At 59.0% G+C, this 27,670-nt stretch overlaps 1 protein-coding gene across 4 annotated transcripts; it reads right to left on the bottom strand.

Annotated features, from left to right (window-relative positions):
- Positions 1-189: 189 nt before the first annotated feature.
- Positions 190-23,621, bottom strand: FLNA (filamin A). Of its 4 annotated transcripts, XM_081125161.1 has the most exons (47): positions 23,153-23,621; positions 19,887-20,135; positions 19,679-19,776; positions 19,410-19,557; positions 18,815-18,933; positions 18,648-18,725; positions 18,394-18,556; positions 18,089-18,289; positions 17,404-17,541; positions 17,195-17,318; positions 16,936-17,072; positions 16,636-16,829; positions 16,342-16,455; positions 16,081-16,224; positions 14,978-15,101; positions 14,735-14,895; positions 14,559-14,649; positions 14,303-14,472; positions 13,921-14,038; positions 13,560-13,822; positions 12,743-13,340; positions 12,484-12,657; positions 12,240-12,402; positions 12,004-12,164; positions 11,741-11,911; positions 11,215-11,338; positions 10,968-11,124; positions 10,115-10,304; positions 9,936-9,959; positions 7,093-7,340; positions 6,892-6,987; positions 6,609-6,711; positions 6,382-6,522; positions 6,148-6,276; positions 5,783-5,956; positions 5,528-5,689; positions 5,234-5,437; positions 5,005-5,157; positions 4,776-4,898; positions 4,408-4,674; positions 4,141-4,278; positions 3,833-3,948; positions 3,175-3,307; positions 2,205-2,381; positions 1,811-2,029; positions 1,522-1,725; positions 190-695 (listed from the first exon to the last, which is right to left on the bottom strand). In XM_081125161.1, exons 1-47 carry the CDS (start codon positions 23,523-23,525, stop codon positions 508-510), a joined length of 7,944 nt encoding a protein of 2,647 aa, XP_080981287.1. In that variant the 5' UTR covers positions 23,526-23,621; the 3' UTR covers positions 190-507. The 4 variants fall into 4 exon arrangements, with proteins under 4 accessions (XP_080981287.1, XP_080981289.1, XP_080981288.1 ...); XM_081125163.1 differs by lacking the exon at positions 6,892-6,987; XM_081125162.1 differs by lacking the exon at positions 9,936-9,959.
- Between the last annotated feature and the right edge of the window lie 4,049 nt (positions 23,622-27,670).

Here is a 27,670-nt window from a genome sequence, read left to right as displayed (position 1 = left end):
CTGAACCCAGGGAGGCACAGGAGGCTAGTGCAGATGAGGCCTCCTGGGGTCACGGGGTGGGGCTTAGTGGGAGCCCCTAGGTGCTAGGGCAGCGGGAGGGGGCCAGCTCTGGAGATCCAGCAGCCTGTGGCCTGGGCCCATGCTTTGATCTACCCTGTCGGCGCCGTTGCAAGAAAGCTAGAGTCACTCTCAGGAGAATGAAAGCTGAGCTTTATTCTTCTTGGCTAGGGAAGAGAACTAGCAGGTGGTCGTGCACAGGCCCCCTCCCATCACCCCTCCCAGAACCAAAGAAGACAGGCGGAGCCACCAATGGCTCCCTCTGCTCGTCTCTCTCCTTTGCCCAAGTGGAGGCAGGTGAGTGCAGGGCAGGGGTAGCTGCAGTGACAGGGCGGCCAGGACTGGCCAGGACTCCAGGGTTGAGGAGCGGAGGGGGGCTGCTTGGGGGGGGATCGGGGGGACGCAGGGGAACTTCTGGTCCTGGGAGTTGCCATGGCACAGGCACAGAGCTCAAGGCACCAGGACACGGTAGGGGCTGCCCGGGATGTGCTCATCGCCCCACTTGACAACCAGCGTGTACTCCCCCTTGTCCTTGAGCAGGTAGGAGACACTGTAGAGCCGGCTGCCCACGTGCTTCACCAGGATCTCCTCACAGGGTGTCCGGGGGCCATGTACCCCCACTAGCAGCATGTTGTTGCCTGGCAGGGGAAGAGGGGAAAGGGCCTCAGTCCCAAGCTCCAAGTCCCCTATTTTCGGCTGTAACTACTCTGACCTCCATCCTCCTGTCCTTGTATCCTCCCCTACCTCCCTCACCTGTTCCAGGGTGACAACCCTTTCTTTCTTTGAAAACAGTTTTGATTTTAGAGTGAGAAAGGGAAAGGGAGAGGAGAAACATCGATGTGTTGTTCCATGTATATATGCACTCATTGGTTGCTCCTTGTATGTGCCCTGACCAGGGATCGAACCCGCAACCATGGTATATCGGGACAATGCTCTAACCAACTGAGCTACCTGGCCAGGGCAGGGTGACAGCCCTCTCTTTTTTTCATTTAAAAAAGTTTTTCTTTTGTTAATTCTCACCTGAGGATATTTTTTTCAATTGATTTTTAGAGAGTGGAGGGGAGGGAGGAGGGGGAGAGAAAAAGAGACACATGGATAAGAGAGACACACATGGATTGGTTGTCTCCTGGATGCGCCCTGACTGGTGCCAGGGATGGAATCTATAACCCAGGTATGTGCTCTTAACTGGGAATCGAACCTTCAGTGTGAGGGCCAACGCTCTAACCACTGAGAACACCAGCCAGGGCATGGCAGCCCTTTCTAAAGAGCTGCCAGCACCCCTGCCCCCCCTCCCCCCACCAGGTCAGAATAAGAAACTCCAGCTCCTTCAAGGTACTTTCCCAAAGGGTAGGGGGGAGGGGCAGGGAGGCAGGCCCAAATGGGAAGTGGCTTTAGAACTGACAGTTACACCCTCAAAGGCATTCCCAAGCCCTCAACCCCCCTTCCTGTGTTCCAGGCACCCACCTGCTTTGCTGCAGTCCACTGTGAAGCTGCTCTTCTGGCCCACGTAGGCCTTGCTCAGCCCCAGGCCCTTGGCCAGCACCTTGCTGGCATCAGTGGGACCTGGGCCTGGAGTGCCATGCTGGGGGACACTGGTAGCCTTGGTCAGTGAGTCCACAAATACTGATGATGTCTCATGGAGGCTGTGGTTGCTGACAAGACGGGGACCTGCAGGGCACAGCAGGTGGAGCTAAGAGGTAGCCGGAGTGCCAGGCACTGAGTTGGGCACCACCAGTCTGGTGCAAAGGCTTACCTGTAACTTTGGCCTTGAAGGGGCTGCCCCCAATGTGATAGGGGCCACCATATTTGATGGAGATGAGGTAGCTGCCAGGTACCATGGGGGTGTAGGTGACGCGGTAGCCCTCGGGGCACTCCTGGCAATCCATCTTCACCTTGGAGGGCCCGTCAATGGTTACTGACAGGGCACCAGCTCCCGCGTTACTTGTGTTCACGATAAACTCGGCTGGGCTCCCTGGGGGCACAGGAAGTCAGGCAGAGCTGGTCTGGCCCATTTCCCTACCCTAGTCCCCCACTCCCCACCCAACAGCATAGCTTTGTCATTTCTGTGTGCCTCCTGTTGTCACTGACATCTTAGAGGAGCCCTAGTAGCTGTGTCCACATACCGGAAGCTGCACCCACTGACCTACCTGTGACGCCACCTTCCAGGCCAGCTCCGTAGGCAGACACTAGGCCTGGGTCCCCTCCATGCCCAGGTTCCCCAACTCGGATCTTGAAGGGGCTTCCAGGGATGTGGGTGCCATTGAATTTGACATCAATCAGGTAGACGCCATTCTCCCGTGGGATAAAACGCACGGCGTACTTATCTGAGGAGCAGAGGGGCATGCTGTGGACCTGGGGTCCCTTCTTCAAAACTGAGCAAGTGGCATCTGTGAAGAGCTTCCCTTGGCCGCCAGCATGAATCCAGCAGGTCCACGTAGCTCACTCGGTTTCTCCCATGGACCATGCTGGGCACCCACACCCCACAGCACAGACCTCCTAAAACCTGAGGGGTGAAGCTTTAGATGCCCAAGCAGTCTCTCAGGGCTCTTTTGGACTGAAATCTTTTACAAGCAAAACTCACACCTCACTGCCTCTTTAGAAAGGTCACCATGAATGCCATACTCCTCACATGTTAACTGGGGCTCAGAGGCAGGCAGGAATTTGCTCGGGGTCCCATAGCTGGCAAGGGGCAGGATTAGGGTGTGAAACTAGTGAAACTGAGCCTAGCAGCAATGCTCACACTCTCACACTCTCCCATCCTTGGGTTGCCCCAGGCCTGTCAGTAAGTGCCATGCCCTGGCTAAAGGGCCAGGCAGCCCCTTGGCTGCACCTGAGGGCTCTCCTTCAGGAGACTGCATCCTGAAGGCTGTCTGCAGAAGGCTGTCTTCTTTATAGCAGTTGTGGCTGCTGAGCCAGATTCACAAGGGTGTGGGTCACGAGTAGTGCCAGGGTTGCCTGGCTGAGGGAGCCCAGGTGTGTGGGCCTTGTCTCGGCTGCTTACAGAATCTGTACCTTCCTTTGGTACTCTCAGCCTGATTCCAGCCAGCTGGGCAGGCCCACTTCTCCTAGTGGGGCCAGGGCAGATGGCCGGGTGGCCGGGTAGGGACAGAGCCTCACCTTGGTCGATCTCTGTGACATAGCACTCCTCCAGGGCTCCTGAGGGGCTGTGCACCTTGGCATCGATCGCCCCCTTTGCCCCATTCAGGCTGACTGCAAAAGAGGCTGGCTGGTTGACCTTTAGCCCTGACTCCTAGAAGCACAGACGTGGTTAGATAGGGTGGCTGGGGCGAAGGAGGGCAGGGCCCCAGAAGCAGGAGGCCCACAGGGTTGCACTTACCCATCTGGCGTCCAACTTGGTTTAAAGAGGGAGAGCCATTGAATCTCGAGGGGCAGCAAGCTACAGGCACACGCCCCACCCCCAGACCCACGCGCTCTGCAATCACACCTGGGCAGTATGAAGGGAGGGAGGCCCCACCCAGTGGCAGCACTCAGCCCTTGCAGGCTATCCCTCTTTAAACCTCAGCCCTGGTGCTCAAGGGGCACAGGCTTCTGTTCAAAGCCTTTAGACCTGAGACACGAGAAAAACTCCACGCAGTGGGCAGGGGTGCTTCCTGCCGACCTGAAGCGTGGGCTGCACCCGGCCAGAGCAGAGGCCCGGCGCCCTGAGCAGGGCTGGGTGGGTCACTTGACACAGGGCCAAGGCCTGTTCTGTGCAGCAGCTCTGGTCTGGCCGGGCCCAGTAGCCCCAGGCAGGCGGTTTCTCTCAGTGCCTCACCTGAAGACTAGAAACAGTAAGGCGGCGGGCATCGCCAGAGGGAGAGGCCACAGGCACCACGAAGGGACTGTCAGGGATGTGCTCCTCATTGAACTTCACTGAGACCTCGTAGTCACCTGGGCAGGGAGAGAGGCAGGTCTTGGCATGCTGGGAGGCCCCCATTTGTCAGTGTTCTGGCCTCCCACAAATGGCCTCATGGCCCTGGGTCAAGGTGGAGGGTGGGAGCCAAGCCAGGCTGTCTGCATAGACCCAGACTAACACCCACACCATGGCATCGCCTCCCCTGACCCCAGCGAGTCCCGTAGTACCTGGTTCCTGGACCACATAGGCCACGCCACAGGAGCCATCCTTACGGTCCTCGAAGGAGATCTCAGCCTTGCTGGGGCCCTCGACAGCAATGGCCAGACCCCCAGCGCCAGCTTCCCTGGTCCAAATACTGAATTCAGCTGTGGGAAAGCAGTGTGTTTTCATGGAGGGCTGTAAGCCCTGGCCTCAGCCTCCTCCAAGCATGGCTGATCTTCCTCTACCCCCAACCCTGCCCAGGAGAGCAAGAACCTGGCAGGAAGCAGGCCTACCTGGCACTCCAGCTTCAGCCCTCTCCAGGCCAGGACCCCCGGCGCGGACTTTGTGGGCTCCCCCTTCTCCTAAGGGCCCCACGGTGAACTGGAAGGGGCTCCCAGGCACATGTTGGCCCTTGTACTTGACGCTGACCGTGTGCATGCCCATCTCGGCAGGCACAAAGCGGATACAGTACGTATGGTTTTCCCCTTCCACAATCTCAGCTTCATGGGTCTTGCCCGATGGGCTGGTCACCTGGGCTGTCATGTCCTGGATGCTAATTTCTGTAAGTGGGGGACAGCCTGGTGAGCAGGAGCTCCAGGCCCCACCCTTCTGGTTTGGGCTACCAGAACCCCCCAGGACTCCTCCCTGGCTCTATAGCTACCAGGGATCTTTAGGCTGAGGTCACAATGACTGCCAACGTTGGCCACTGAAGGGGCCCGTCGCCTGCGTGTGATGCTCTCTTTCACCCGGCCTTCGCCTGTCACCTTCACAGAGAAGGGGCTGCCTGCAGGAGGAAAGCACAGCCCACGCCCCACACAGGTTACATTCTGACTCTGGGGTATGATAAAGGTCACCTAGCCATGGGAGAGGTGCATGTGCGCTATACTCACCAGGCACGTGCTGGTCAGCGAACTTAATGTTGATGATGTAGTTTCCAGGCTCTGTGGGGCAGTAGGTGACCCTGCATGTGCCATCCTCCAGGTCCTCTGTGTTGATGTCCACCTTGCTGGGGCCCTCGATGGACAGGCTGAGCCCACCGTAGCCTGCAGAAGGGACACCCCTGAGCCAGGGAGCCAAGCACAGTGGTCTCACCCTGGCTGGCAGGCCACCATTGCTTACCAGCATCATGGGTGTCAATGATAAACTCTGCGGGCTCAAAGGTGTGGCCTTCATGGAGGCCCTGGCCTGAGACCCGCACACGGCTGGCATCCCCAATCTCTGACTGGCTGATCATCACTGGGATGGGGCTGCTGGCCACGTGCTGGCCACTCTTCTTCACATGCACTAGGTGCTCTCCTGTCTCCTTGGGTACGAAGGAGATTCCTGGGCACAGAGCAGGGCTGTCAGCCAGGGAAAGGTGTGCCCCCCCCCCACCCCTCTCCTTTCAGAAGGCGCTGCCCCTCAGCCTCTTACCCACATGGCCATTGCGCAGTCGCTTCAGCAGACAGGGCTCTTCCCGGCCTGAGGGCGGCACCACAGTGGCCGTCAGCAGGCTGAGGTCCGTCTCCGAGATATTGATGGGGATGTCAGCAGCAGAGCCCACCTTCAGGTGGGACATGCGCATAGAGTCATCACCTGGCAGGGGATAGTCACTGAGTGTCCAGAAGCAGAGAGAGACTGCACCCACACTGCCACCTGCCTTCTGTCACTATTCCCAGTGGCACCCACCTGTGACCCTGGCAGTGAAGGGGCTGCCTGGGATGTGCTGCTCATTGTATTTGACTAGGATGCTGTAGTCACCAGGCAGCACAGGCAGGTAGGAGACGCTACATGTCCCATCCTGATTGTCGGTGCAGCTGATTTCTGCTTTAGATGGGCCCTCGATGGCTAGGGATAAGCCCCCTGGAGAGAATCGTGGGTGAGGGTGGGAACTGCAGGGACACTACACAGGTGAGGAAGAGCCCCAACAGGCAAGCAGAGACCAGGGGGGCAGGGCAGGGAGCCCCATTCAGGAGTGTCTCCTGTGTCCAGCTCTCCATAGGATGAGGGCATACCACAGCACACAGAAGGTCAAAACTACAGCTGCCACTCACCCTCTCCTGCATCCTTGGTGTTGACTGTGAAGACAGCAGGCTTATTCACTACTCCGTGGGTGAGGCCAGGCCCGTAGGCAGTGACGTGGCCACAGTTGACGTAATCCACATAGAATTGCAGGGGGCTTCCTGAGGCAGGAAGAGGGGCCATGTGGAATGGGGACCTTGTGTCGTCCCCAAGTCCTCCCCTAGTCCCAGGCCTCTAGGAGGTGGTGGCATACTGTAAGGGCACACCTGGGATGTGCATGTTGTCATAGCGGATGTCCATCTCATGCAGGCCAGCTTCGCTGGGTGCGTAGCGCACAGTCACAGTGCCATCCTTGTTGTCGGTGATCGCTGGCTGTGCCACTTTGCCGGAGGGCATCCGCACCTCCCCTGCAGGGCAATGTGTAGGGGTCAGGGCAGCCCATTGGCACACCCTGGCGTCTGCAGCTCCCAAGCTCCTTCCCGCTCCCACTCACCAGTGATCTCGCCCTTCTTGATGGTGAAGGGGATGACAAGGTCAAAGGGCCTCAGGCTGGTCACATCCAGTCCATTGACACCTATCATGGATCTCTCTGGGGCCTGCAGTGGAGACAGAGGGCTGGAGTGAGGGGCTATAAGCGCTAAGGGAATCCCAAGCAGGAAGATTTGGGGTCCCTCCCCACATGTGCCAGAATGGGGTCTCAATGGGACACCCAGCTTGCCAGCCCCCAAATGTCCCCTAGAGCTAGGTGAGCCAGGAGGAGGCGGGCCAGGCCATACCCAGGTCTGCTGGCCACCCTGAGAGTAGGTGTATGGTGGGGCCAGCTGCTGAGGCCGCAATGGAGGCTGTGCCGTGGGCTGGTCCCCAGCTAGAGCCTGCAGAGCAATATACAAGAGCTGGAGACTCTGAAATCACAATGAAACCCCAGGGGGGACAGGACAGGTCCCACCCAGACCCCTTCACCCCTGGCCCCTTCTGACCGTCACTTGGAAGGGGCTGTTGGGCACATGCTCGCCGCCAAAGCGCACACAGATGACATATTTGCCCGGCTGGGGGGCTGTGTAGAAGATGTCAAAGGTGCCATCCTCATTCTCTACTACGTCCACGTCCACCTCGGAGCCATCAGGTGTGCACACAGTGCAGGTGACCTTGCCTTTGCCCGCAGCCTTGGTGTCCACAGTGATCACTGTTTCCTCCCCAATCTGGATGGTGGGGCCGATGCCAGCACCTAGTGGGGCAGGGCGGGTCCCCAAAGGGGGGCCAGTGCATGAGCTTGGTGCTCAGGTTGCTCCTATCTGCCTGCTGCCCACCCAGGCCTTTTACTGCCACCACCAAGCACAGCCAGGCCTCCCGCCCTTGACCCCCAAGCTGGGACGGTGAGTAGTTTCTCAGAAGGCAGGAAAGGTTCCCTTGAGTCACCTCTAGCCAGGAAGTCCTGTCTTGGGGGTAGCCCCACGTGGGAAAGGCCTGATGGGTGGCACCCAGGTGTTTGGGAGGAAGGGCGGGCCTGGAGGCCCATGAGGCCGCTGCTGCCATCGGGGCACAAGCATTTGCTGCCACCTCCCCTGCCAACTCAGCCTCAGCTGGTGTGGTGGACCATGCTGACCGATCGATGCCAGTGCTATGGTTGGGCCCACAGCTGCCTTTGCCCTTGTGGCCTGGCCCTGGCCCCCAGTGCTGTGTGCGGATGCAGTGAGGCGGAGTCCTGCTGCAGTGTGGGGGAATGTGATACTCGCCTTCCAACCTCCCCCTGCCCCCAGGCCTGAAGGGGAAACTGGAGTTTCCTGACAACTGAGAATGCTTGCTCAACCGAAGGCTTGTGGTGAGGGGCGGCTGGGCACAGCCTGGAGCAGGCAGGGAGCTGGGAGCAGGGAAGCAGGGAGGCAGCGGGGTTAGCACCCTAGCAGCACAGCGCACAGGCAGTGGCAGCACCCAGAGGGAAGGGGGACAGGAAGTCCAAGCCACAGCCACCACCTCTAGGTTGCAAGGGCAGAGCAGCTGAGCAGCCTCCAGGGCCCCAGAGTGTCTGAGGAAAGGGAAGGGACAGTGACGTTATGACTTGGGCTCAGCCGTGGAGGCTCAGGGGGTTGTGGGCTGTGAGACCTCAAAGTAATAGGTAGGCTGGCCCCTGCCAGGGAAGCCACCAGAAGCATGGAACCTGATCCAGGGCTACATTCAAGAGGTTCCCCAGCCAGCCTGCCACTGAGTTTCCCTATGGCCAAGGGCTCTTGCTACCCTAGGCTTCATGCTGGCCTTCCGCAGCTCTCCTGCAGTCTAGACCTGGCCACCTGCTGCCCATTCTGCCCTGGGAGGCCTCACCTCACACCCATCCAACACCTGCTCTCCCTAGCTGGGAACCTGAACCCACCACCTAGCTAGTGATTTGGGCCCCAACCTCACGGTTACCCTTGAATCCCCACTTTTCCCACCCAGCCCATCAGCAGGTCTTGGCTGCTCCATCCTCAAAGTACACCTCCCAACCTGGTGCCCCCCTCAAGTCCCATTGCCACAAGCCTGGCCCAAGCTGCCCTTCTGGCTAGTCTAAAAGTGACTTCAGCCCTAGCTGGTTTGGCTCAGGGGTTAGAGTGTCAGCCCAATGAACTGAAGGATCCCGGGTTTGATTCCGGCCAAGGGCATGTACCTCGGCTGCAGGCTTGATTCCTGGCCCCAGTTGGGGTGAGTGCGGGAGGCAACCAATCGATGTGTCTCTCTCACATCGATGTTTCTCTCCCTCCCCTCCACTCTCTCTGAAAAGCAATGGAAAAAATATCCTCGGGTGAGGATTAAAAAAAAAAAAAAAAAAGACCAGCTCCCCAATTGGGCTCTTTGCCTCTGTTCTGCACACAGTGGCCAGGTAAACAGGCTACTCCCTCAACCAAGGCTTGACCCCACCTCTGGTCTCCAAGGCCTTGTCCCCCTGCCCTAGGCACACATGCCTATCATGTCAGATCCCAGGGCCTGCTCTATAGAGCAGATGAGCCCCTGCTGCAAAACCCTAGCCACTCAACTGTCATGCTGGCTGCCTCACTCAAGCTCCAGGCCTGCAGCCTTCAGAGCCTCCCAAGTAGTTGTTGGTCGCCTCTTATTGGTGTCCCTGGCTGGGGCTGGCTCTCCCCTGCCACACCAGAGTAGGAGACCTCCCATGCCCAGTTGGAGACCCTCTGAATAACTTCACGGCTGGGGGAATAGGGGTAGGGAAGAAGGCAGGGAGGGCGGATAGGCCAGAGTGCACTTTGGGGCTCTGAGGCTGGGCTGGGCCCCGCCATGCTGGCCGCTCAAGCAGTTGATGCTGGTGCTACTGCACTACCAGCTAGCCCCACCCGCTCATGCAGGCTCCACCTCCCCCGGCCTGGGTCGAAGAGGGCCCTGGGAGGTAGGGATGAGGGTCTGTGGATCTGGCCAGGGCTGGGGACTCTCGCTTGTCAGGGGAGACCCCTTGTCCCCTTAGCCCACGCAGGAGCCCTTGACACGAAAGGAGGAAGCAAGAAGGAAGGGCGTGCTGCCCACCTCCAGGACTTTCCTGGGGTGCCAAGATCCCCAGACCCCAGAGCCCCAGCGGGGTGCCTCTCAGGATGCACCTCACCCCAAAGCTCTCAGCTGCAACCCAACTTCTCAGATGGGGAAACAGAGGCCCAGAGAGGGGAAGGGCCGGAGCGCTCATGCTCAGCTCCAGAGGCCTCCCTGGGCCCTAACCCTCCAGCCCCCCCCTCTGTCCCTGCCAAGAGCTGCAGCTGGAACTGTCCTGGGAATCAGCACAGAACAGGAAAGGAAGCTGCCCTCTGGGCAGGAGGGGCATTGGGAGTGGCCCCGGCAAGCAGCTTACCTAGCCCGTGACCTCCGATTGACACTGAGGTGAGAGGGCAGAGAGCAAGGAGAAAGGTCAGGTGAGTCACTCAAGGGGGCGGCCCCCACTCCCACACGCTGCCCCAAGCAGCGAGCCCTTGCACACAGGCACACCCAAGCCCCGTGCTGAGCGCCGTGGCCGATGGTGGGATGGCTCACCTGTGACCGTGCACTTGCTGGCGTCCCCGGTGGGCACGGCACGAACACGGTACGGGGAGAAGGGGATCTCATCACCGCCATACTTGATAAGGATGGTGTAGCGGCCCGTCACATCTGGCACATAAGCCACCGTGTACGTGCCGTCGTGGTTGTCTTGGATATGCGTCTTCTTGGGCTTGCCCTCAGGGTCCTGTGTGGCAGAACACAGGGGAGGGAAGTGGTTGGTTTAAGCCTACCCAGGCCCAGAATTACCTCAGGTTCTCTCAAAGGAGCAAGTATCAAGTGTTGTTGCTGCAGGGACAGCCTCCAAGTCACTCACCCGCCATGGCCCAAAATAGCTGCCTGCATCCAGCATTGTCTTTACTTCCCCATTGGCAAGGTCCAGAAGAGAAGTCCCAAAATGCCCAATGCTCCCTTCCCCCACAGGACATCAGGCAAGGCCAGGGAGCTTGGCACCCATTCTGCTTTATCCCCATGAGTACCTCTTGGTTTCCATCCTCCGCCCTAGCACTAGGACTACCCTGGAAGATCTCAAGGTCCTAGTACTTATACCTGGCCCATGAGAATGTTACAAGCAGGCAAGCTGAGGAACTAAGGGCTTTGGTAATGTGCTCAAAGTCAGGAGTGAGCTAGTGTGTGGGTGGGGAAGCCTGTGCCTGTCACCAGCATCCTAGAGGTAGGAGACCTGCCCTGGCTAGCATCACTCTCAAGGGAGAGCTGAATTGCCCCAGCTGCATGCCCTATATCGCACACAGCCTCAGCCTGGGCTCCTCCCTTGCCTTGCCTTCCCTTCCCTTCCCTGTGCCTGGAGTGGCAGTCCAGCAGGGCCAGGCTGCCCAGGCAGCCAGCTCACCGTAATCTGGACAGCCAGCAGGCCTTCCCCTGCGTCCTTTGCATCAATAGTGAACTCCACAGGCAGGCTGGCAGGCACGCCACTGGTGTTGAGTCCAGGGCCACTGGCCTTCACCTTGCTGGCATCATGCGTAGGCAGCACCTTGACCTTGAACGGGCTGTTTGTGGGGACAGGGTATTGTGAGTGATTAAGAAGGCTCTCGATGCCCAGCCTGCCACCCCTACTCTGGCAGTGAGCTGCCTCTTACCTGCGGGGCACCTCCTCTTCCCCGTATTGCACAGAGATGCTGTAGGGACCCTCACGGCTGGGCACATAGTTGACTGTCTGGGTGCCATCAGCGTTGTCCACCACATCCACTGGCTCCACCAAGCCTGTCCCCAGTCCCAAAGACAGACTCAGCCAGTCTCCTGAGCCCTCAGTCCCACCACACTGAATGGCAGGGGCTCAGCTGTGCACCCAGTCCCCTGCTCCAGGCCTACACATCACTTTGCCCTCATTTGCCCATCCCAGGAATGGGCCTGAGCCCTTGTGACACCATAAACTAATCTAGGTGTCATCTTTGATCCTGGCCCTCTCTCCCTCCTGCCACATCTGCTCAGTGTCCAAGTCCTGTCTATTCTATCTCCTTCTGGTCCTGTCACCTGAGGCTCCTCTATTAACTGCCTGCACACCTGCTCCAACCTCTGTGAGCTGGGCCTCTGCTCTCCTTTCCTTGCCTCTCAAAGAGAACCATTCCCTCCCAACCCCCTGCACTTAAACATGTGGACACTCACCTTTGGGTCCTTGTACTTTGACCTGTAGTGGGGCCACACCAGCCTTGCTTGTGTCCACCTGGAAGGACTGAGGGAGGTTGGCGCGGACCATGCCTGGGCTCAGGCCAGGCCCAGAGCACTTGACCTTGGACGCGTCTGTCACATCATGCACAGGGACCTTGAAAGGACTGCCTGGGTGGGGGACAGAGGGATGGATTCTGTGTGAGACAGAGTGGAGGCAAGTGGGTGTTTCCAGCCTGGCCCTAGCTGACCTGCCTCCTCACCTGGCACTTGGTGGCCGCCATAGGTGACATTAAGGCTGTAGGTGCCAGCTTCATAGGGGATGTACTCGACTGAGCAGCTGCCATCCTTGTTATCCATGCAGGACATCTTGGCCTCAGAGGGGCCCTCTACAGCCAGGCCTAGGCCCCCTGTGCCAGCCCCCCTGGTCCAAACAGATAGCCAGTTAGTCCTGGGGTTTCAAGGCCCATTGCACCCCACCTCTTAGGCGCTTCCTCACCTTGTCTCCACAGTGAACTTGTTGGGCTTGTTGGTGGTGCCACTTTGAATGCCCGGCCCATGGACGCGCACCCGGGAGGGGTCGCAGCCCTCAGTCACGGGCACCTGGAAGGGGCTGCTGGGCACAGGGCTGCCATCGTAGGTCACGTCCACAGAGTGGAGTCCTGGATGATGGCAGGCCAGGTAAGAAGGAGCCCAGGCTACCCTGCCCATGTCCCATATTTCTCAGGAGACCCAGCACATACCCTCCTCATAAGGCGTGTACTCCACTTTGTACGTGCCATCACCACAGTCCTGCACATAGGTCTCAGTCAGGTTGCCTGAGGGATTGGCTACACGAGCCTTGACATGTGGCCCTCCAGTTTTCGTCAGGGCCCGGGCATCCACGCTGAATTCAGTGGTGGCCTCTCGGAAGACACCTGCAGGGGGGCAATGAGGAGAGGCATGGGGCTCCAGGAGGTCTGGTTGCCCCCAGCCCCCTTGTCTCACAGTGGGGCCTCTCACCTTGGCCCTCGATCCCAGGCCCATAGCACTGGACACCTGAGGTGTCTACTGCGGGCTCCACCTGCAGCTTGCTGGGGAAGTTGGGCACAGGCTGGCCACCATATTTGATGGTGACGGTGTAGGCCCCGGGGCAAAGGGGGATGTAGGTGATGGTATGCGTGCCGTCACCGTGGTCCTGTATATGCACCTCGGCTGGCAGCCCCGCCTCAGAGCGGATTTCGATGGTCAGCTCTGCACTGCCGGCGCTCGAGCAGTCCACATGGAATTGGCCTGCTTCACCAGCGGTGGCCCGCTCCAGCCCAGGGCCTGAGCACTTGACCTTGGATGGGTCAAAACAGGGAACCACGTGGGCCTTGAATGGCGAGCCAGGGATGTGGGTGTCAGCGAAGAGGATGTTAATGTTGTAGTCCCCAGGCTCAGTGGGCACATAGGACACAGAGCATGTGCCATCCCCATTGTCCAGGCACTCGAGCTGGGCCTCACAGGGGCCCTCCACTGTCAGGCCCAAGCCACCTGTGCCGGCACCCTTGGTGTCGATGGTGAAGCGGGCAGGGGAGCCTACACTGCCCCCCTGCAGCCCCGGCCCAAATGCCTTCACCTGAGGAAAGAAGGACAGGTCAGAAGCTGAAACCACACCACCTCCCTGACCCTTGACCCCAGACCCCCATTTCCATTTACTTCCTCTTGTCTTGGCTTCCCTCTCCCACAAGACAGGGGCATAAGCAGGCCTGGGCAGGGCCATCGGTCATAAGGACAAAAATGATAAAGGACGAGGGCATGTCTGGAAAAGACAGGGTGGCCCCCATACCTCAATTACCTTACTAGGCTTTGTGGGGGGCACTGCTTCCAGAGGAAAGGGACTGCCAGGCACAGGCACACCATCGTAGGTCACCTCAACCTCGTAAGACCCCTCCTCACGGGGCACAAAGCGCACAACACTGTTGTCAGCCCCTAGGCCTGGCTCCACTTTGCAGGGCACTGATGTGCCCGAGGGGCCCACGATCTTGGATGCCACTTTGCCTTGGCCACCAGCACCCTTTGACTTGACTGTGAACTCCTGGTCTTTGCCAACATCCACCTCTGTTGAGATGACAAAAGAAGAAAAAGAACTATGACACTTAGTCCAGGCAGCCCCTGGAGTATCCTCAGTGACAAGGACAAGGGCCCCAACTACTTACTCTCTCCCAGGCCGGACACCTTGATCTTGCTGAGGTCCAAGCTTGGAGACACTCCCACCGAGAAGGGGCTCTTAGGGATAGGATCCCCTCCATAAGTGACACTGACGCCTACTGGGCCCTGGGAGGGGTGCAGAAGGGCAGAGTTATAGGTTATGACCTTGGTCTCCCTGGCCTGTGGCTTCCCTGCTTAGATATGGGGGCTGGTCAGAAAGGCACTGACTCTCCTCTTCCACCCCTGGCTTTCCATGCCCACTGTCTCCCAGGTGGGAAATGAGAGTGGGCTGGAAGCCTGGAGCAGCCCACGAAGCCCACCGCTCAAGGAGGACCACTGGCTTGGTGGGTATAGTGAAGGGGTACAGCTGCAGGGGAGTAAGATAGCTACCTGTTGTACAGGAGTGTACTTGACCGTGTAGGTATTATCATGGTGGTCGATGATGTCCACGTCACGCACTGCATCCCCCTTGGCCAGGCCTGAGAACTGGACATCCAATTTGCCTTTGCCAGCGGCTTTGGCATTGACCGTGAAGTGGGTGGGTTTGCCAAGCTCGACACCTGAGGAGACATGGTGACCATGTAGGGGCACTTTTCCTCAATCACCCTTGAGGTCCCCGACCTCTCCAGAGGGTGGTCATTCTCACCTGTGCGGCTGAGGCCAGGGCCCTCGGCCTTCACCTTGCTGGCATCATGGGAGGGCTCCACCTTGACCCGGATGGGGCTGGTAGGCGTGGCCTGCAGTGGGCGGGAGAAGAGGACTAAGAGGAGAGCAGCACCTCAATGCCCAGCAGTATTAGGGGCAGGAAGCAGCAACACCCACCTGGTCAGCAAAGAGGACCATGATGGTGTAGCTGCCAGCCCCACGGGGTGTGTACTTGACCGTGAAGGTGTCATTGTCATTGCGAATGATATCAAAGTCGATGTCGGCCTCAGCGGGACCCACCACACCAGGGGCACACTTAATGCCGATGCTGACATCGCCTGCAGCAGGGGAGGGAGTGGAGGCTGGGACCTCATGTGGATGCCTCACCCACTCGTCCACCCACCCGAGGCAGAGCCTTACCCTGGCCAGCCTCCGTGCAGTCCACAGTGAAGTAGGTGGGCTCATGAGCCTTGAGCCCTGTCTTGGCCACTCCTGGGCCATACACCTTGACCTTGTTTGGGTGGCTGCCGGCTCCCACGTTCACCTGCACAGTACAGGGGTAAGTGCAAGGGCATGACCAGCCTGGAGAGGCAGGGGATCCTTCATCCACTGCTGGCCATTACACAAAATTGTACAACCACCTTGGGAAGTGGTCTGGTGGTTCCTCAAATGATTAACCATAAAATGACTGTATGACGCTGCCACCCTTAGGTATCTATCTACCCAAAGAAATGAGATTACTCGTCTGCACACGCGTACCAAAATGTTCATAGTGGCACTATTCACAACAGCCAAAAGGTAAAAAATACCAAAGGTCCATCAAAAAATAACTGGATAAGTAAAATGTGGTCTAATCCATACAGTAGAATATCACTCAGCCATGAAAAGGCAGGAAGTACCAATTTATGCTACCATGTGGAATAACCATAATGAAAACATTATGTTGCCTGGCCGGGCGTGGCTCAGCGGTTGAGCATCGACCTAGGATCCAGGCGATCGGGGTTCAATTCCCAGTCAGGGCACATGCTCGGGTTGCGGGCTAGGCAGCCGATCAATGACTCTCTCACCATTGATGTTTCTATCTCTCTCTCTCCCCCTCCTTTCCTCTCTTTGAAATCAATAAAAGATATATTAAAAAAAAAAAAAAGAAAAAAAAAAAGAAAACATTATGTTGAGTGAAAACCACCAGACACCAAAGGCCAGACATTGCATGGCTCCATCTCTAGCAAATGTCTAGAACAGGCAAGCCCATAGCCAGAAAGCAGATTAGTGGTTGCTTAGAGCTGGGGGAGGGGGATTCCAGGGGTAGAGGAGTTTCTGTTGGGGTGATGAAAACGACCTAACCTTCAATTGTAGTGACAACTGCACAACTCTGAATGGCCTCAAAACTACCGAGCTGCATGTTTGAATGAGTGAGCTGTATGGGATTCACGTTTTGCCTAATAGAGCTAGATAAAAACACAACAGGCGCCCTAGGAAGATGTGCTAAAGGACTGTTCAAGGCCTGTGGAGGACTTGCTCACCCGGAAGGGGCTGTTAGGGATGCTGACGCCTCCCCAGGACACCATGGCTGTGTGCTTCACGGGCTTCCTAGGCACGTAGGAGCAGCTGTAAGTGCCATTGCCGTTGTCCTTGACCGATGCCTCCACGGGGAAGCCCTCGTTGTCCTGGAAAGTAGGCCTGTTTATCAGCCACCAACTTTACCAGTGCCCTGGCCAACTGGTCAGTGCCCCGATCTGGGCACCTGCCCACCCCCAACTCTGCGCCATGGGTGGGCACCCCACCTGCACTTGAACCCGGAGAGGGGCCTTCCCGCCGTGCTTAGCATCCACCGTGAACTCTGCTGGCTTGTTGATGGCCACGCCTGTCTTCTCCAATCCAGGGCCACGTGCCTTCACCTGATGGGAGACCACCCAGATCTCAGGGAACCAAATGCAGGCCACCAAGGATACAGGGTGGCAGGAAAACACTGCTGGGGATAATAGCCCAAGGCCTGGAACACCACTCAGCCCAGCCCCCCAAGCAGAAGCAAGATGGGACCAAAGCCAAGACCCAGGCTAGCAGCACGTGCCCATTACCCTGTCTGGGTGGAAGTCCTGCGGTGCCTCGCGGATGTCAGCCATGAAGGGGCTGAGGCGGATATCCTCGCTGTTGCACAACACGTGCACAGCGTACTCGCCAGCCTCCTGGGGCCAGTAGCGCACATCACAGGAACCGTCGCCCTTGTCATCACATTCAATCTTGGCTTGTGATGGGCCCTCCACGGAGAAGCCTGACAACAGCCACCAACTTTATCAGTGCCCTGGAACCTGGCGGGGGGGGGGGGGGCACTGGCTACCCTCTGCCCCCAGGTGCCCATGCTGTAACCTCCAGCTTACCGAGAGTGCCTACGTCATCCCCAATGGCCTCCACCACAAAGTCCGCTGACTTGCCAACGACACCACCTTCCAGCCCAGGCCCCCAGGCCCGCACCTTCTGATTGCCACATTCGGTGCCCACCTTCACCTCGAAGGGACTGCAGAGAAAGGGCCACACAAGGGAGTGCTGAGGGACAGTGCCCTGGAGGGGTACCACCCTGAGTGGAGTGGGGGGGGGGTGTACGCCACATTGGTTCTAAGAACTCCATTGGGGCCTCACCTGCGCCCGATGTTCTGGCCGCCCCACGTGATTGTGACAGTGTATGTTCCGGGGACCATGGGGTAATACTCGAAGCCGTAAACACCATCCCCCAGGTCCTTCTGTTTCACACGCTCCTCACCCTCTGCCAGAGATAAAGGAGGGCTTCAGGCCTGCCCAGGAGCAGCCCTGGGGCTGCCATTGCCCACCCCAGCTGCAGCCCAACTTACTTGGACCCTTCACAATGACCTTCAGCTCCCCGCTGCCGGCTCCCTTTGTGTACACCTTGAAGTCAGCAGTCTCCTTCACCCGCACGCCCTTGGGCTGGAGGCCGCGGCCGACAGCACGGCAGGCACCCGGGTTACATGCTATGGGCAGAGGGCCCACTAAGTCACTGGGAGCTGGCACTGAGTGACCCCTCCCTTGCTTCCCAGAGGGCTCAGCCATCCGGATGGGGGTGGGGGCCCTCAGAATTGCCCCCAGGAGATAGTGAAGGACATGCAAAAAAGAAATGAAAGGGGCCTTGATCCCAGGACCTTTGACCCAGACCGGGATGTGGTGGGCCTCCTCCCTCCTGCTCCACACCAGCCCCCACCCCTGCCCAACCCTCCCCTGCCAAAGGAAGACAGATCCAAGTACCGTTGACCCTGTGAGCAGAGTAGAGAGCAGCAGGTTTCTAGACAGCTGGAGCAAGTTCTTCCGAAGGTGAAAGCGTGAAGAGAGAGAGAGAGATGGGGAGAGCAAGAGGAGCAGGAAGAAGGGCCCCAGTAGGGCAGGAAAGAGAGCTCACCCAGACAGTGCAAGCACAGAGACCCAGGGTGCCAGGGCGGGGAGGGCTGGAGTGGGACCCTCCAACTGACCCTCCCATGGAACACCCCAGCAAGGGGGGAATTAGGGTGACCAGGATTAGCCTACCTTGGCCAACAGTAACAGTGTAGGGGCTTCGAGGGATGGGCACGCCAGCAAAGGTGACGTGCACTGTGTGGACACCTTCCATGGTAGGCTGATAGCTGCAGCGATATGTGCTGTCGCCCCTGGCCTCCAGCTGAGGCTCCACAGTGCCCTTCTGTCCTGCAGGGTCCTGGATCATGACCTCTACCTCACCTGAGCCAGCTCCTGCCATGAAGTACCAGCTTAGTTCCTGGAGCCTCCAGGCTGCTCCCGGGCCCCAGTGACTCCACCCCCCAACCCAGACCTGCCTGCCTCAGCAGCCTCCTCACCTGCTGTAAAGATCTCAAAGTAGGTGGTCTTGTTGGCAATGTTGCCACTGGGCTCCAGGCCAGGGCCCTGGGCAGTCACTTTGCTGGCGTCACCTTGGGACTTGTCCACATACACCTCAAAGGGGCTCTTGGCAATATGTTGGCCAGCAAAGAGCACAGTGACCTGTTTCCAGGAGGGGCAGGCTGTGAGTGTTGGGTTGGGGCCCTGCAGCCAGTGTCCCTGCCACCAGCCTCCCCACAGGCTGAGGGCTCACCTTGTGAGTCCCCGTCACCTCGGGGACATACCAGACAGAGAAGGTACGGTTCTTGTCGTTATTGGCAGTCACTTTTGCCTGTGGTAAGAAGGAGCCCATGAGCCTTTGCTAAGAGCAGCTCCTTCACATGGAGGCACTGAAGTACCCTGCCCTGCAGGTAGCCCTACCTCCTCCTGGTGTCCAGCTGGGTCCTCCACATACACCAGCACCTCTCCCTGGCCGGCACTTCTGGTCTCCACAGTAAACTCTGCCCGTTTCTTCACCATATTGCCCGTGGGCTCGATGCCTGCCAAGGGAGAGTTAGAGAGGCATGCACCGGCTGTTAGAGCCATTGCCTTACCCCTCCATCCTGTAGCATCTCCTTCTGCAGGTTTAGCAACCCGCCCTGCCATACCTGTGAAACACTCAGAACTGGATAAGTTCAGCGTGAACTCTGGTGCATGGAGCCTGGCCTTGGGCCCCAGCTGTACTTTTGCTGTGAGACAGGCCTGGGCCTGTTTTCTGGAACGCTCACTTGGGTTTGCCTGAGCCCTTGCTCCATTTACAGTAAAGTGGCTGGGTCTTCCCTCCCTGAACAAGCTCCATCTTGTGCTGATGGCCAGTCGTAAGTGGCCAGTTTTGACCAGCTCTGACCCATTTCTATCTGAGTCTCAGGGGGCATTTGATAACCTAGCTGTCATGTGCTGAGACTCCCAGGGACCTCAAAGTTCAGAAGGGACACTGTCCCACAGGGAGGTCAGTGAACAGACCCATCTCCCTCACCTGGCCCGTAGGCTCGGGCTTTCTTTGGGTTCAGTTTGGGTCTCAGGGGAGCCCCTGGCTTCAGCTTGGCCTTGGGGAACTGGGACAGGTAGGTCATGACGGAGTGTTCGTCCACATTGGGGTCCACGATCTCCTCAGGGGTGATCACCTGTCACGGTCAAAAGACAAGAGCCATTTGGCCTCCAGGCCTTAGGTTCCTGGAATATGACAACTCTCCCCACTGGGACTGTAGCCCCTGGTCAGCCCTGAATGTCCAGGCAGAGTTGTACCTGAGGGATGCCCAGCCAGTCATCAGCCTGCTGCATGGCTTCCCGCGCATTGTTCACAGGTTTGCTGGCGTCCCAGGAGTCCCAGTCAGGACACAGGCCTGCGGTACAATGAAGGCTGAGTTTGGGGTCCACTGGACTCTCTTGCAGGCTGTATCCACTGTCTTACTCATAGCCCCAGCCCCTCGCCCCCTACTCCTACACTCCTCACCTGGGGCACAGCTGTCAACAAGGGCGCCTAGGGCTCTGCCACTCTGCCAGTCCCGACTAAAGTTGGTGATGGGTAGCTGTGGCAGCTTGTTCTGAATCCAGCCTAGGAGCCTCTGCTTGGGCGTTTGCTTCTTGGCTTCTTCATCCTCCTCCTCATCCCACATGGGCATGGAGATGGAGTAGTGCAGGATCAGGGTCCAGATGAGGCCCAAGATCAGCTTCAGGTTCCCATCCACGATGGCCTTGCTGTCTGTGAGGACAGAGTGGCAATGTTGGGCAGCAGCGGGCTGGCCAAAGTGTCCCTGCGCACATACATGCACAGATGGGATTGGGGGGGCGGGGTGCACACACAGGTTGTCAGGTGGCTCCTAGGCAGTGGGGAGTGTGGCAGTACAGGGAACCCCAGGGAGCGAGAGGTCCCCTGTGGGGCAAGGTGAGCCCTTTCTGCCCAGGACCCCTGAGGGGGTGTAGGTGGTTTCAGAGGTGGAGACTTCTGGGAGGAGATGAGACACCTATAGACATGAGGCAATACAGCGCAATGAGTGGGTATTGCCAGAAGCCCTGGGAGACAAGAGGAAGGACTGACAATAGCCGCAGGTTGCAGGCAGGGCCAGGGGAGGGCTCTGGAGTGAGCAGGATAAGTGCTTTGCAGCGACCCAAGCAGGGGCCCATCGCCCATCTCCAGGGGTTTCCAGGAGACAGGCAGTAGGAACAGGCCAACTCTAGTGGGCCTGGATGCCAGGGCCCCTGACCTGGTGCTGGCAGGGCAGGGGGAGCTGGGGTAGAGGAAGAGGAAGGCTGGTGGGTGGGGGAGTTGGGAAATACAACTGCTGCCCCAGGGTGGGTGGCATGAGGCAAGGGAAGTGGAGGTGTTGGGCAAGGACCCTTTGGGTGGAGGGTGCAAACCCCACCCCCATTTCCTTAGTGTTCCCCGCCCAAAGAACTAAGCTGGGAGTCGGGCAGCAGACCTAGCACAGGGGAGGAGCTGGGAGCCCAATGGAACCACCAGTTGGGCCGAACACATTCTAGGGGTCCCCCCTCTCACAGCCTGAGGAGGAGTGCAGAGCTACTGAGGCTGGGTTGGACACCCAGGGCCCAGCTTGAGAACTGGGATGACAGAGGCTATGGGTGGGGTCCTTGAGTCCCGCTGCTTCAGCAGAGCCCAACCAGCTGCTGCCTGCCCTCCTTGCCACCTAATGGGCCGCTGGGCTGTGGGCGGGTGGCCACCAAGCTAACCACAAGGGAAGTGGTTAGGGCGGGCACCCTGTACCCTGTCACCATGGGAACCCCTCTGGGCTGTGGGACCCACCCAAGGCCCTTCTGGGTCTTAGCCTCAAGGGGTGAGGGGCTGGGAGTGGGGCTCAGAGAAAGGTCAAGCTTCCTAAGAGCTCATCTTTGAAATCCCTGCTGTCTCTAACCTATCTCGAACCCCCAATCAAGAGAAAATACTTGTCTAGTGAGTCAACTTGGGGGTGGGGAAAAGGAAATGGACACCACCAAAAGGGCAATCAATGGCAGGTGGCCTCTAAACCCAGTAGGCAGCATCTTGAGGACCAGCTGAGCCACTCAAAGCAGAGTGGCCTCGCCCCAGACTGGGATTGGTCAGAGTCTGGCACCACTGGCTTGCACTGTCCCCAAATGGTGGGAAAGTGGAGAGGGGGTTTCAGGCTAGGGGGTGACTGGAAGGTTCAGAGAAGACCAAATGCACAAGATCAACCAAGGCTTCCCACCAGGTCCCCATCACCAGAGTCCTGGGTCCAGCACAAGGGCCCTGAGGAGGCCCGAGGCCTGCTGTGACCCAGGAGAGGACACATAAGGCCAGCCAAGCTCATCAGCCTTGGTGGGTCTGGCTGGGCCAGACCCCCGGTCCAAAGGAGGAAAGCCTAGGCCCTCCCCATCCCCCTCAAAAGAGAGGGAAGGGCCAGGCTTCACTGGGAGACTGCCTGGTTGGATGGCCCCGCCCCATCCCACCCCCTTTCCCCAGCCACGGGTGAGCCTGCCCCCTCCCTCCCCTAATCACTGCTGCTTTCCAACATTTTTTTGCCTTATATGGCAAAGCTCTGGGAACTAGGCCTGCTCTAGCCAGCTCAAAAGAGAAGGGAGGAGGAGACCCCCCCCAGACATCTGGGGTGTGGCCTGCCTCCCCACATCCGGTTGCCCCCCCACCCAAGGCTCAGAGATGACTCAGCTTGGCTAGACAGAGGCTGGGACTGGGGGGTGGGCCTGAGCCTCCAAAGGCATTCCAAAGAAAGAGGTGAGGCCCGTGAGACCTGCCCTCAGAGTGGTTGGAGGCACCTGAATCTTGGTCTCTCACTTTATCAGGTTCACCATGGACCATGCCCCGGCCAGGTGCCAACTGAAAGACCCCTTTCAATTCTTAAAAAAGCTCATGTCCCTTCTCTCTCTGTTGTACATTGCCCCCAAGTCACCAGTTCTGGTGCCTGTCCCTGAGTGGGTTCCATCTTAAGAGCCAAGGATGCTGCAGTAGGCCCAGTCAATGCCAGCATCACCAGCCCAGTGACACGGGCACACTGGGTTGGCGGTGAGCCCAGCACAAGCTGGAGTACCTTCCAACCAACTCCTGCATTCTAGATACAGAAAAGCCAAGTCCTACATGGAAACAAGAGTTTGGCCCAAGATCAACAGTAACTCAGTGTCTCAGTAGACTACAAACCAGCTCCCTTCACTGGCTGACACCCAGACTCATCTCAGGTACTGTTTTGCTAGCCATGCTCTTCTCTGGCATAAGTTCCCTGGGGCCATCTTCCAGGGCCAGAAAAAGCCGAGAGCCCTAAACAATGGAACCCACAAGCTCCAAATCCCTTGTTTAGGAACCACAGGGGCGCTAGAAAGCCAGAAGGCCCTCTCCAAACTGCTGTAGCGGGTGGAGAAACCGGGCCTCCCCCTGCACAGGGATGGGGCACTGGGCGCAGGGCCAGAGCCTGGCTAGTGCCCACCCCTCCAGGCCCTCTCCCACAGCAAGCGAAGGGGCGGGAGCACGGCCTGCGGAGGATGTGAGCTCAGCCTGGGCGCGGGCCAGCCGGGGCGCGGCGGGCGGGGGCGCGTAGCGGTCCGCACAGCAGCCCGGCCAGCCTGCCAGCGCGCCTTTGTTCTCGAGGCCCTCGAGGAGCCGGGCGGCCGGGGTCCCAGGGAAAGTACCACGACTCAGGGAGGGTGGCTGGGAGGGATCTACCCGGGGCAGATGGGAAGACACGCGGAGCCCCCGCCCTTGCCCTCCCGGCGCCACGGGGCGGCACGCGCCCTCACCGATGGACACGAGCTTGATGCTCTCGCGGTCCAGGAACTCGAGCGCCACCGACACGTTCTCGAGCTGCATCTGGCGGAAGGTGGGCCTCTGGTTGTGCTTGCGGTGCATCTTTTTCTGGCTGAGCACTTCGAGCAGCGCGATAAGCCGCAGCCCATCACTCAGGTCCGTCTGCAGGTTGGCGATGCGCTTGCTCACGCATTTGAGGTGCTCGTTGCACCAGCGCGTGAACGTGTTCTGCTGGATCTTCTTCCACGGCGCGTCCTCCGCCAGGTCCTTCTCGGTGGCCGGCATCTCGGCGTCTCGCGTATCGGTACCGCCACCCGGAGCCGCGCCCGCCGCGCTCTGGCCCGCTCGGGAGTGGGAGCTACTCATTTTGAGGCGCGAGGAGCCGAGGGGCGGTGCTGCAGCCTAGGCGAGGGGACGGCCCTTTAATTAAAGTCGCAGGCACTCCGGCGTGCAAGGGGCGATGCAGGCAGCGGAGGTTGGGCTGTGGAGAGAGCGAGCCCTTTAAATGCAGGCTGGGGGCGTGGTTGGAGGCGTGGCCACCGCGGGGCGTGGTCTCGGGTGGGGCTTGGGGCTGGCCCGCCCCGCCTCGCCCTTAGGAGTGCCCCCCAAAGCCCCCAGCCCGGGCCATTGTGAGCCGACCCCCGGGGCTCCGAGGAGGTTTCGTTGGACCCTAAATGGGGCAAATATGTACTCAAGCCCCACGGCCTCACGCCAGCGTTGCAGAAGACCCTGCAGTGAGGAAAGGCTGAGTAGCGTCTGGCCCTGGACCACTTGGTCTCTAGCGAGCACGCCATACAAGGGACTTTCCTTCCCCATGGCCCCTGCGGGGGTAGTGATGACTTGCCCTCTCTGAGTCACGTGGGCTCCGCCCCATCCCCCGCAGCCCAACCCTGATCCCACCCCCGGGGCTCCAGTATCTGGGGTTACCCAGTCGCACCCTGTCTGGTGCCCCGGCAGCAGCGGGAAGCGGCGGGATCCTAAGGGTGAGCCCTTGGAGAGCGTGGGTTCCTGGCCAGGCGCTGCTGCGAGCGCTTTGAGTGCTTGCGCCACACCAGGGAAGCGGCTCCAGTCAGAGCCCAGACCCTAGGCTTCCCCCCCAGACCCTCTGCCCCAGGCCAGGCATTCCACTCTGCAGGGCTCTGGCCTGTGCACCTGCCTACAGGTCCTCACTGCTTCCCTCCCTCCCTCCTCCACCCGGGACGAAATGGGGCACTGGGCCAGGAGGCTGCCAGCACTCCAGGAGCAAGCAGTCTTGGAAGGGGCTGGGCGTGCCAATGGGCATTGGCAGAGGGCACCATGTGGTGTGTGCACAAACAGCAAGTGTCTGCCTGGGGTTGCTGTCCACCTGGGGCATTAGGGGTTTCCTCTCCTGTCTGAATGGCCCCTGAGCCCAGTGTGACCCAGGAGGCAGCTAGGCAGGGGCCCAGGGGCCCTTCCAGATCCAGAGGGCTTGCTCAGGGCTTCCAATAAGGCTTGGTAGGCTCTGACCACCTGGGTGGGCTTCAGTGCTGTGGCAGTGCAGAGGGCCCCCTCTGAGAACAGGGGAGCCAGGGAACTGAGGGGGACAAGCCACAGGTTGCCAAGGCCTGCTGAGGAGCCTGGGCTGTGTAACTATTCACGCAAAATTAATTTTCTAGCAGATAACTCTGGAGACAGTGAAGAGGCTGCTGTGGGGAGATGGACACCAGCAAGAAGCCTGTTGGAGACACTCACTGCCACCCTCTTCAGTCAGTAGAAGCCAGCCTACCCATGGCTTCATCCCCAGAGTGGGCTTATTCCTCCCAGTCTCATGTACCTCCCTTCTCCAGTATGTTCCCTTCTTTAGATCTTTGTCCCTCCTGCTCAATTCTTAGAGCTGCAGACTAGTTGTAATTAAGTTATCTGCTAAAGACCTGTGGGACTGCAGGCTCTGGTTCGGCCAGCATGTCATGTCCAAATATGGTTGACTCTTGCATGACTAAGTGTCTGCATTACCCACGGTGGGGCTATGGTCCCAGCCAACATCTTCCCTGCCCTCCAGCACACTCACTTAGGGGCTACCTGTCACCCAACTGGTTTTCCCCACCAATGGTGGTGGTAGGGACTCCAAAGGCCATTTTCCAATCTGAGGCCCAACTCCTGTGTACTCTCCCCTCTCCTGAGCACTTTCAACTACACCTGCATAAAACTCCATACCACAGTGTCTTGGGAACTGGAATGGAGGTGGGAGGGAGAGCTGTGAAGGGGGAACCCAGACGGACCCCTCCCTACCAGGGCCCATTCAAGACAGGCTAAGTTGTCCTTCTGCTCCCCCTGCCCCAATGGAAAGCAAGTTCCCAAGGACAGCATTACATCAAGAATTGATTTCCTTTTCACTAAGTGCATCCAACTGGATTGTCTGTGTTCATTCCTTAATCTTCAGAGAGCAGGGAAACTGAGTCAGAATAACTGGCCAGTAGTCAACTCTAACAGAAAGGTGGACAGAAGCTAGGTGTCCTGGCTCCCAGCCCTAGGCTTTCCCTGTTTGGGGGAGATAGGGATGGGAGTGTAGAGGGTTCTTGTCCCTAGGGGACATAGTATCACCACCAGATGGCGCCCCATCACAAAGCCCCCAGATCAGGCAGTCTTTGGAAGACTAAATCCAGCTCTTTCATATTTTCCCTTATTTGGAGTAGATTCTTGGATGTTAGACACGCCCCGCCCCCATCCCCCACCCCCACCCTACCCCCACCCCCGGCCCTGAGACCCCAGGCCAGGCTTTCCCAAAGGGGTGCTTCAGCTGGTGAAGAAAGCCTCAGAATGGCACAGTGAGAGACCTTGGTTGTCAAGGCAAGGCCAGGTACTGCAGCTGAGGGCACAAGTTTCCTGAGCTCCCATCTTGACCATGCAGCCTGGAGCCTGTGTAGGTGGGCCTGCTAGCAGACTTCACCTATTTTTCCTGGACCTGGGAATCTGGGTATATTGCTGCTCACGTCCTGGCTGGTAGTGAACATCCAGCTCAGAGCCAACCTGGGACAGGCCCCAGGGCCCAGCCCAACAACCTGGCCTGAGGAGATCCTGCTTTTTGTACCTGGCTGAAGCCCTGCCCTTGCCCCTATGGAGTGCAGCAGCCCCGGACCAGCTTCCTTGTGACCAAGACAGCTGGTGCCCTGAGGACTAGTGCCAGCCAAGAGCCCACTGTTGCCCTTCCAGGGGCCATGCTGGCTTCAAAGTGTCCTTCAGGTGGCCACTCACCTTCAGCCTACACTATTTCCTGCTCTTGGGGCCGTCTTCCCCACTCATGCAGTAGCCAGCTCGTGGGCACCCACAGTAGCCCATATCCTACCAGATGCTCAGACACCCTCTCTCTCAGGGACCTCGTGGCCTTGGGCTCCCACACTCCTGGGTAAAGACACAGCTTCTCGGGTACACTAGGAAAGGCAGCCTCTGGGTACTGCACTCCCAGGAGCACGGGTCGCCTCCACAGCGCTCACGCACCCCAGCTGCACTTGGCTTAGTCTTGGGTGTATGCCGGCGCCTGTGTTCTCCGGGCTTTACCGCTCGCCTTCGCCACCCCCGCCCCTAGTCCGAGCAGCACGGTGACCGTCCCGCGCGGAGCCTCACCTGCTGTCCCTGAGGGCGGCCGGCAACCGCAGGGTGGCGCCCGGCTTGCTTTCCCGCCGGCGCCCGGCGCCTCGGGACTCCACTGGCGTCTGCTGCGCCCCGGGAGCCTCTAAGCGAATGGGCCTCCGCTGCTTGCCTTCTTGTTGGCCGCTCCCCCGCCCCGCGCCCGCCCTGCACCCGGCTCGTCCCGGCCTGGCGAAAAAGCCTTAATTGGTAAAATCGTCCAGGAGCGGGGGAGGGGGGCTGGCGGGGGCGCGCGGTGAGCTCAAGCGCCCGGACCGCCTGGCTATGTGCCCCCCCCTCGATGAGCTCACCGCCCGTCGAGGGAGCGGGGGTAATGGGAGGGGGGCTAGATTCGTCTAAAGAGCCCACGGGGTCTGCAGGGCCCACATCTCAACACAGCCGAAAGGCCACCTCCTCCAGGGAGTCACCCACAGTGATGGCCCCTGCCTTTGCCCCAAGCCTAGACTGGCCAGCAAGTTGGATTCTGCCCTCTGGGGTGGAGGGGAACAACAGGCCTTTGCAGGTGTCCACTGAATGCTTACCACCGGCAAGGCCCCAGTGGGGCAGGGACCCAAGCCTGGTGATGAGCAAGCAGCCCAGCTGGGTGCCAGGCCTGCCCACTGCAGCAGAACCTTACTGAATTCTTAGAAGTGCAATCAGGTGCAGTACGGAAGCCTGGGACTGTACAGTGAGGTGCAGGCAAAGAGCCAAGTGTTTGTGAGCTGGGTGGGCACAGCCACACCCTGGCTCTGCCAGGCTTCCTCTTCCTCTTCTATGTGCCCATTTCCTGGTAGCTTCAGATTCAGCTTAAATGTCACTTCTGAGGAAGGCCACATAAAGCAGTGTCGTTTTAACATTCTGCCCACAATAAGAACTACATTTTATATCCTGAGCCAGTATGTGTGTGCGCACACACAGACTGACAC

This window comes from Miniopterus schreibersii, assembly GCF_964146895.1.
Source record: "Miniopterus schreibersii genome assembly, chromosome: X".
In the NCBI taxonomy this organism is placed as follows: Eukaryota; Metazoa; Chordata; class Mammalia; order Chiroptera; family Miniopteridae; genus Miniopterus; species Miniopterus schreibersii.
The sequence above is the reverse complement of the archived record's forward strand: the minus strand, read 5'-3'. Positions and strand labels throughout refer to the sequence as shown.

Excerpts from the sequence above, each read along its gene's own strand:
- FLNA (XM_081125161.1), bottom strand. The coding sequence starts at position 23,525 with ATGAGTAGCTCCCACTCCCGAGCGGGCCAGAGCGCGGCGGGCGCGGCT. Across the intron at positions 16,225-16,341 it reads CTCTCCGGGTTCAAGTGCAG|GACAACGAGGGCTTCCCCGT; the intron begins GTGGGGTGCCCA and ends CCTACTTTCCAG. Across the intron at positions 13,823-13,920 it reads GGTGTCCGGCCTGGGAGAGA|AGGTGGATGTTGGCAAAGAC; the intron begins GTAAGTAGTTGG and ends TCATCTCAACAG.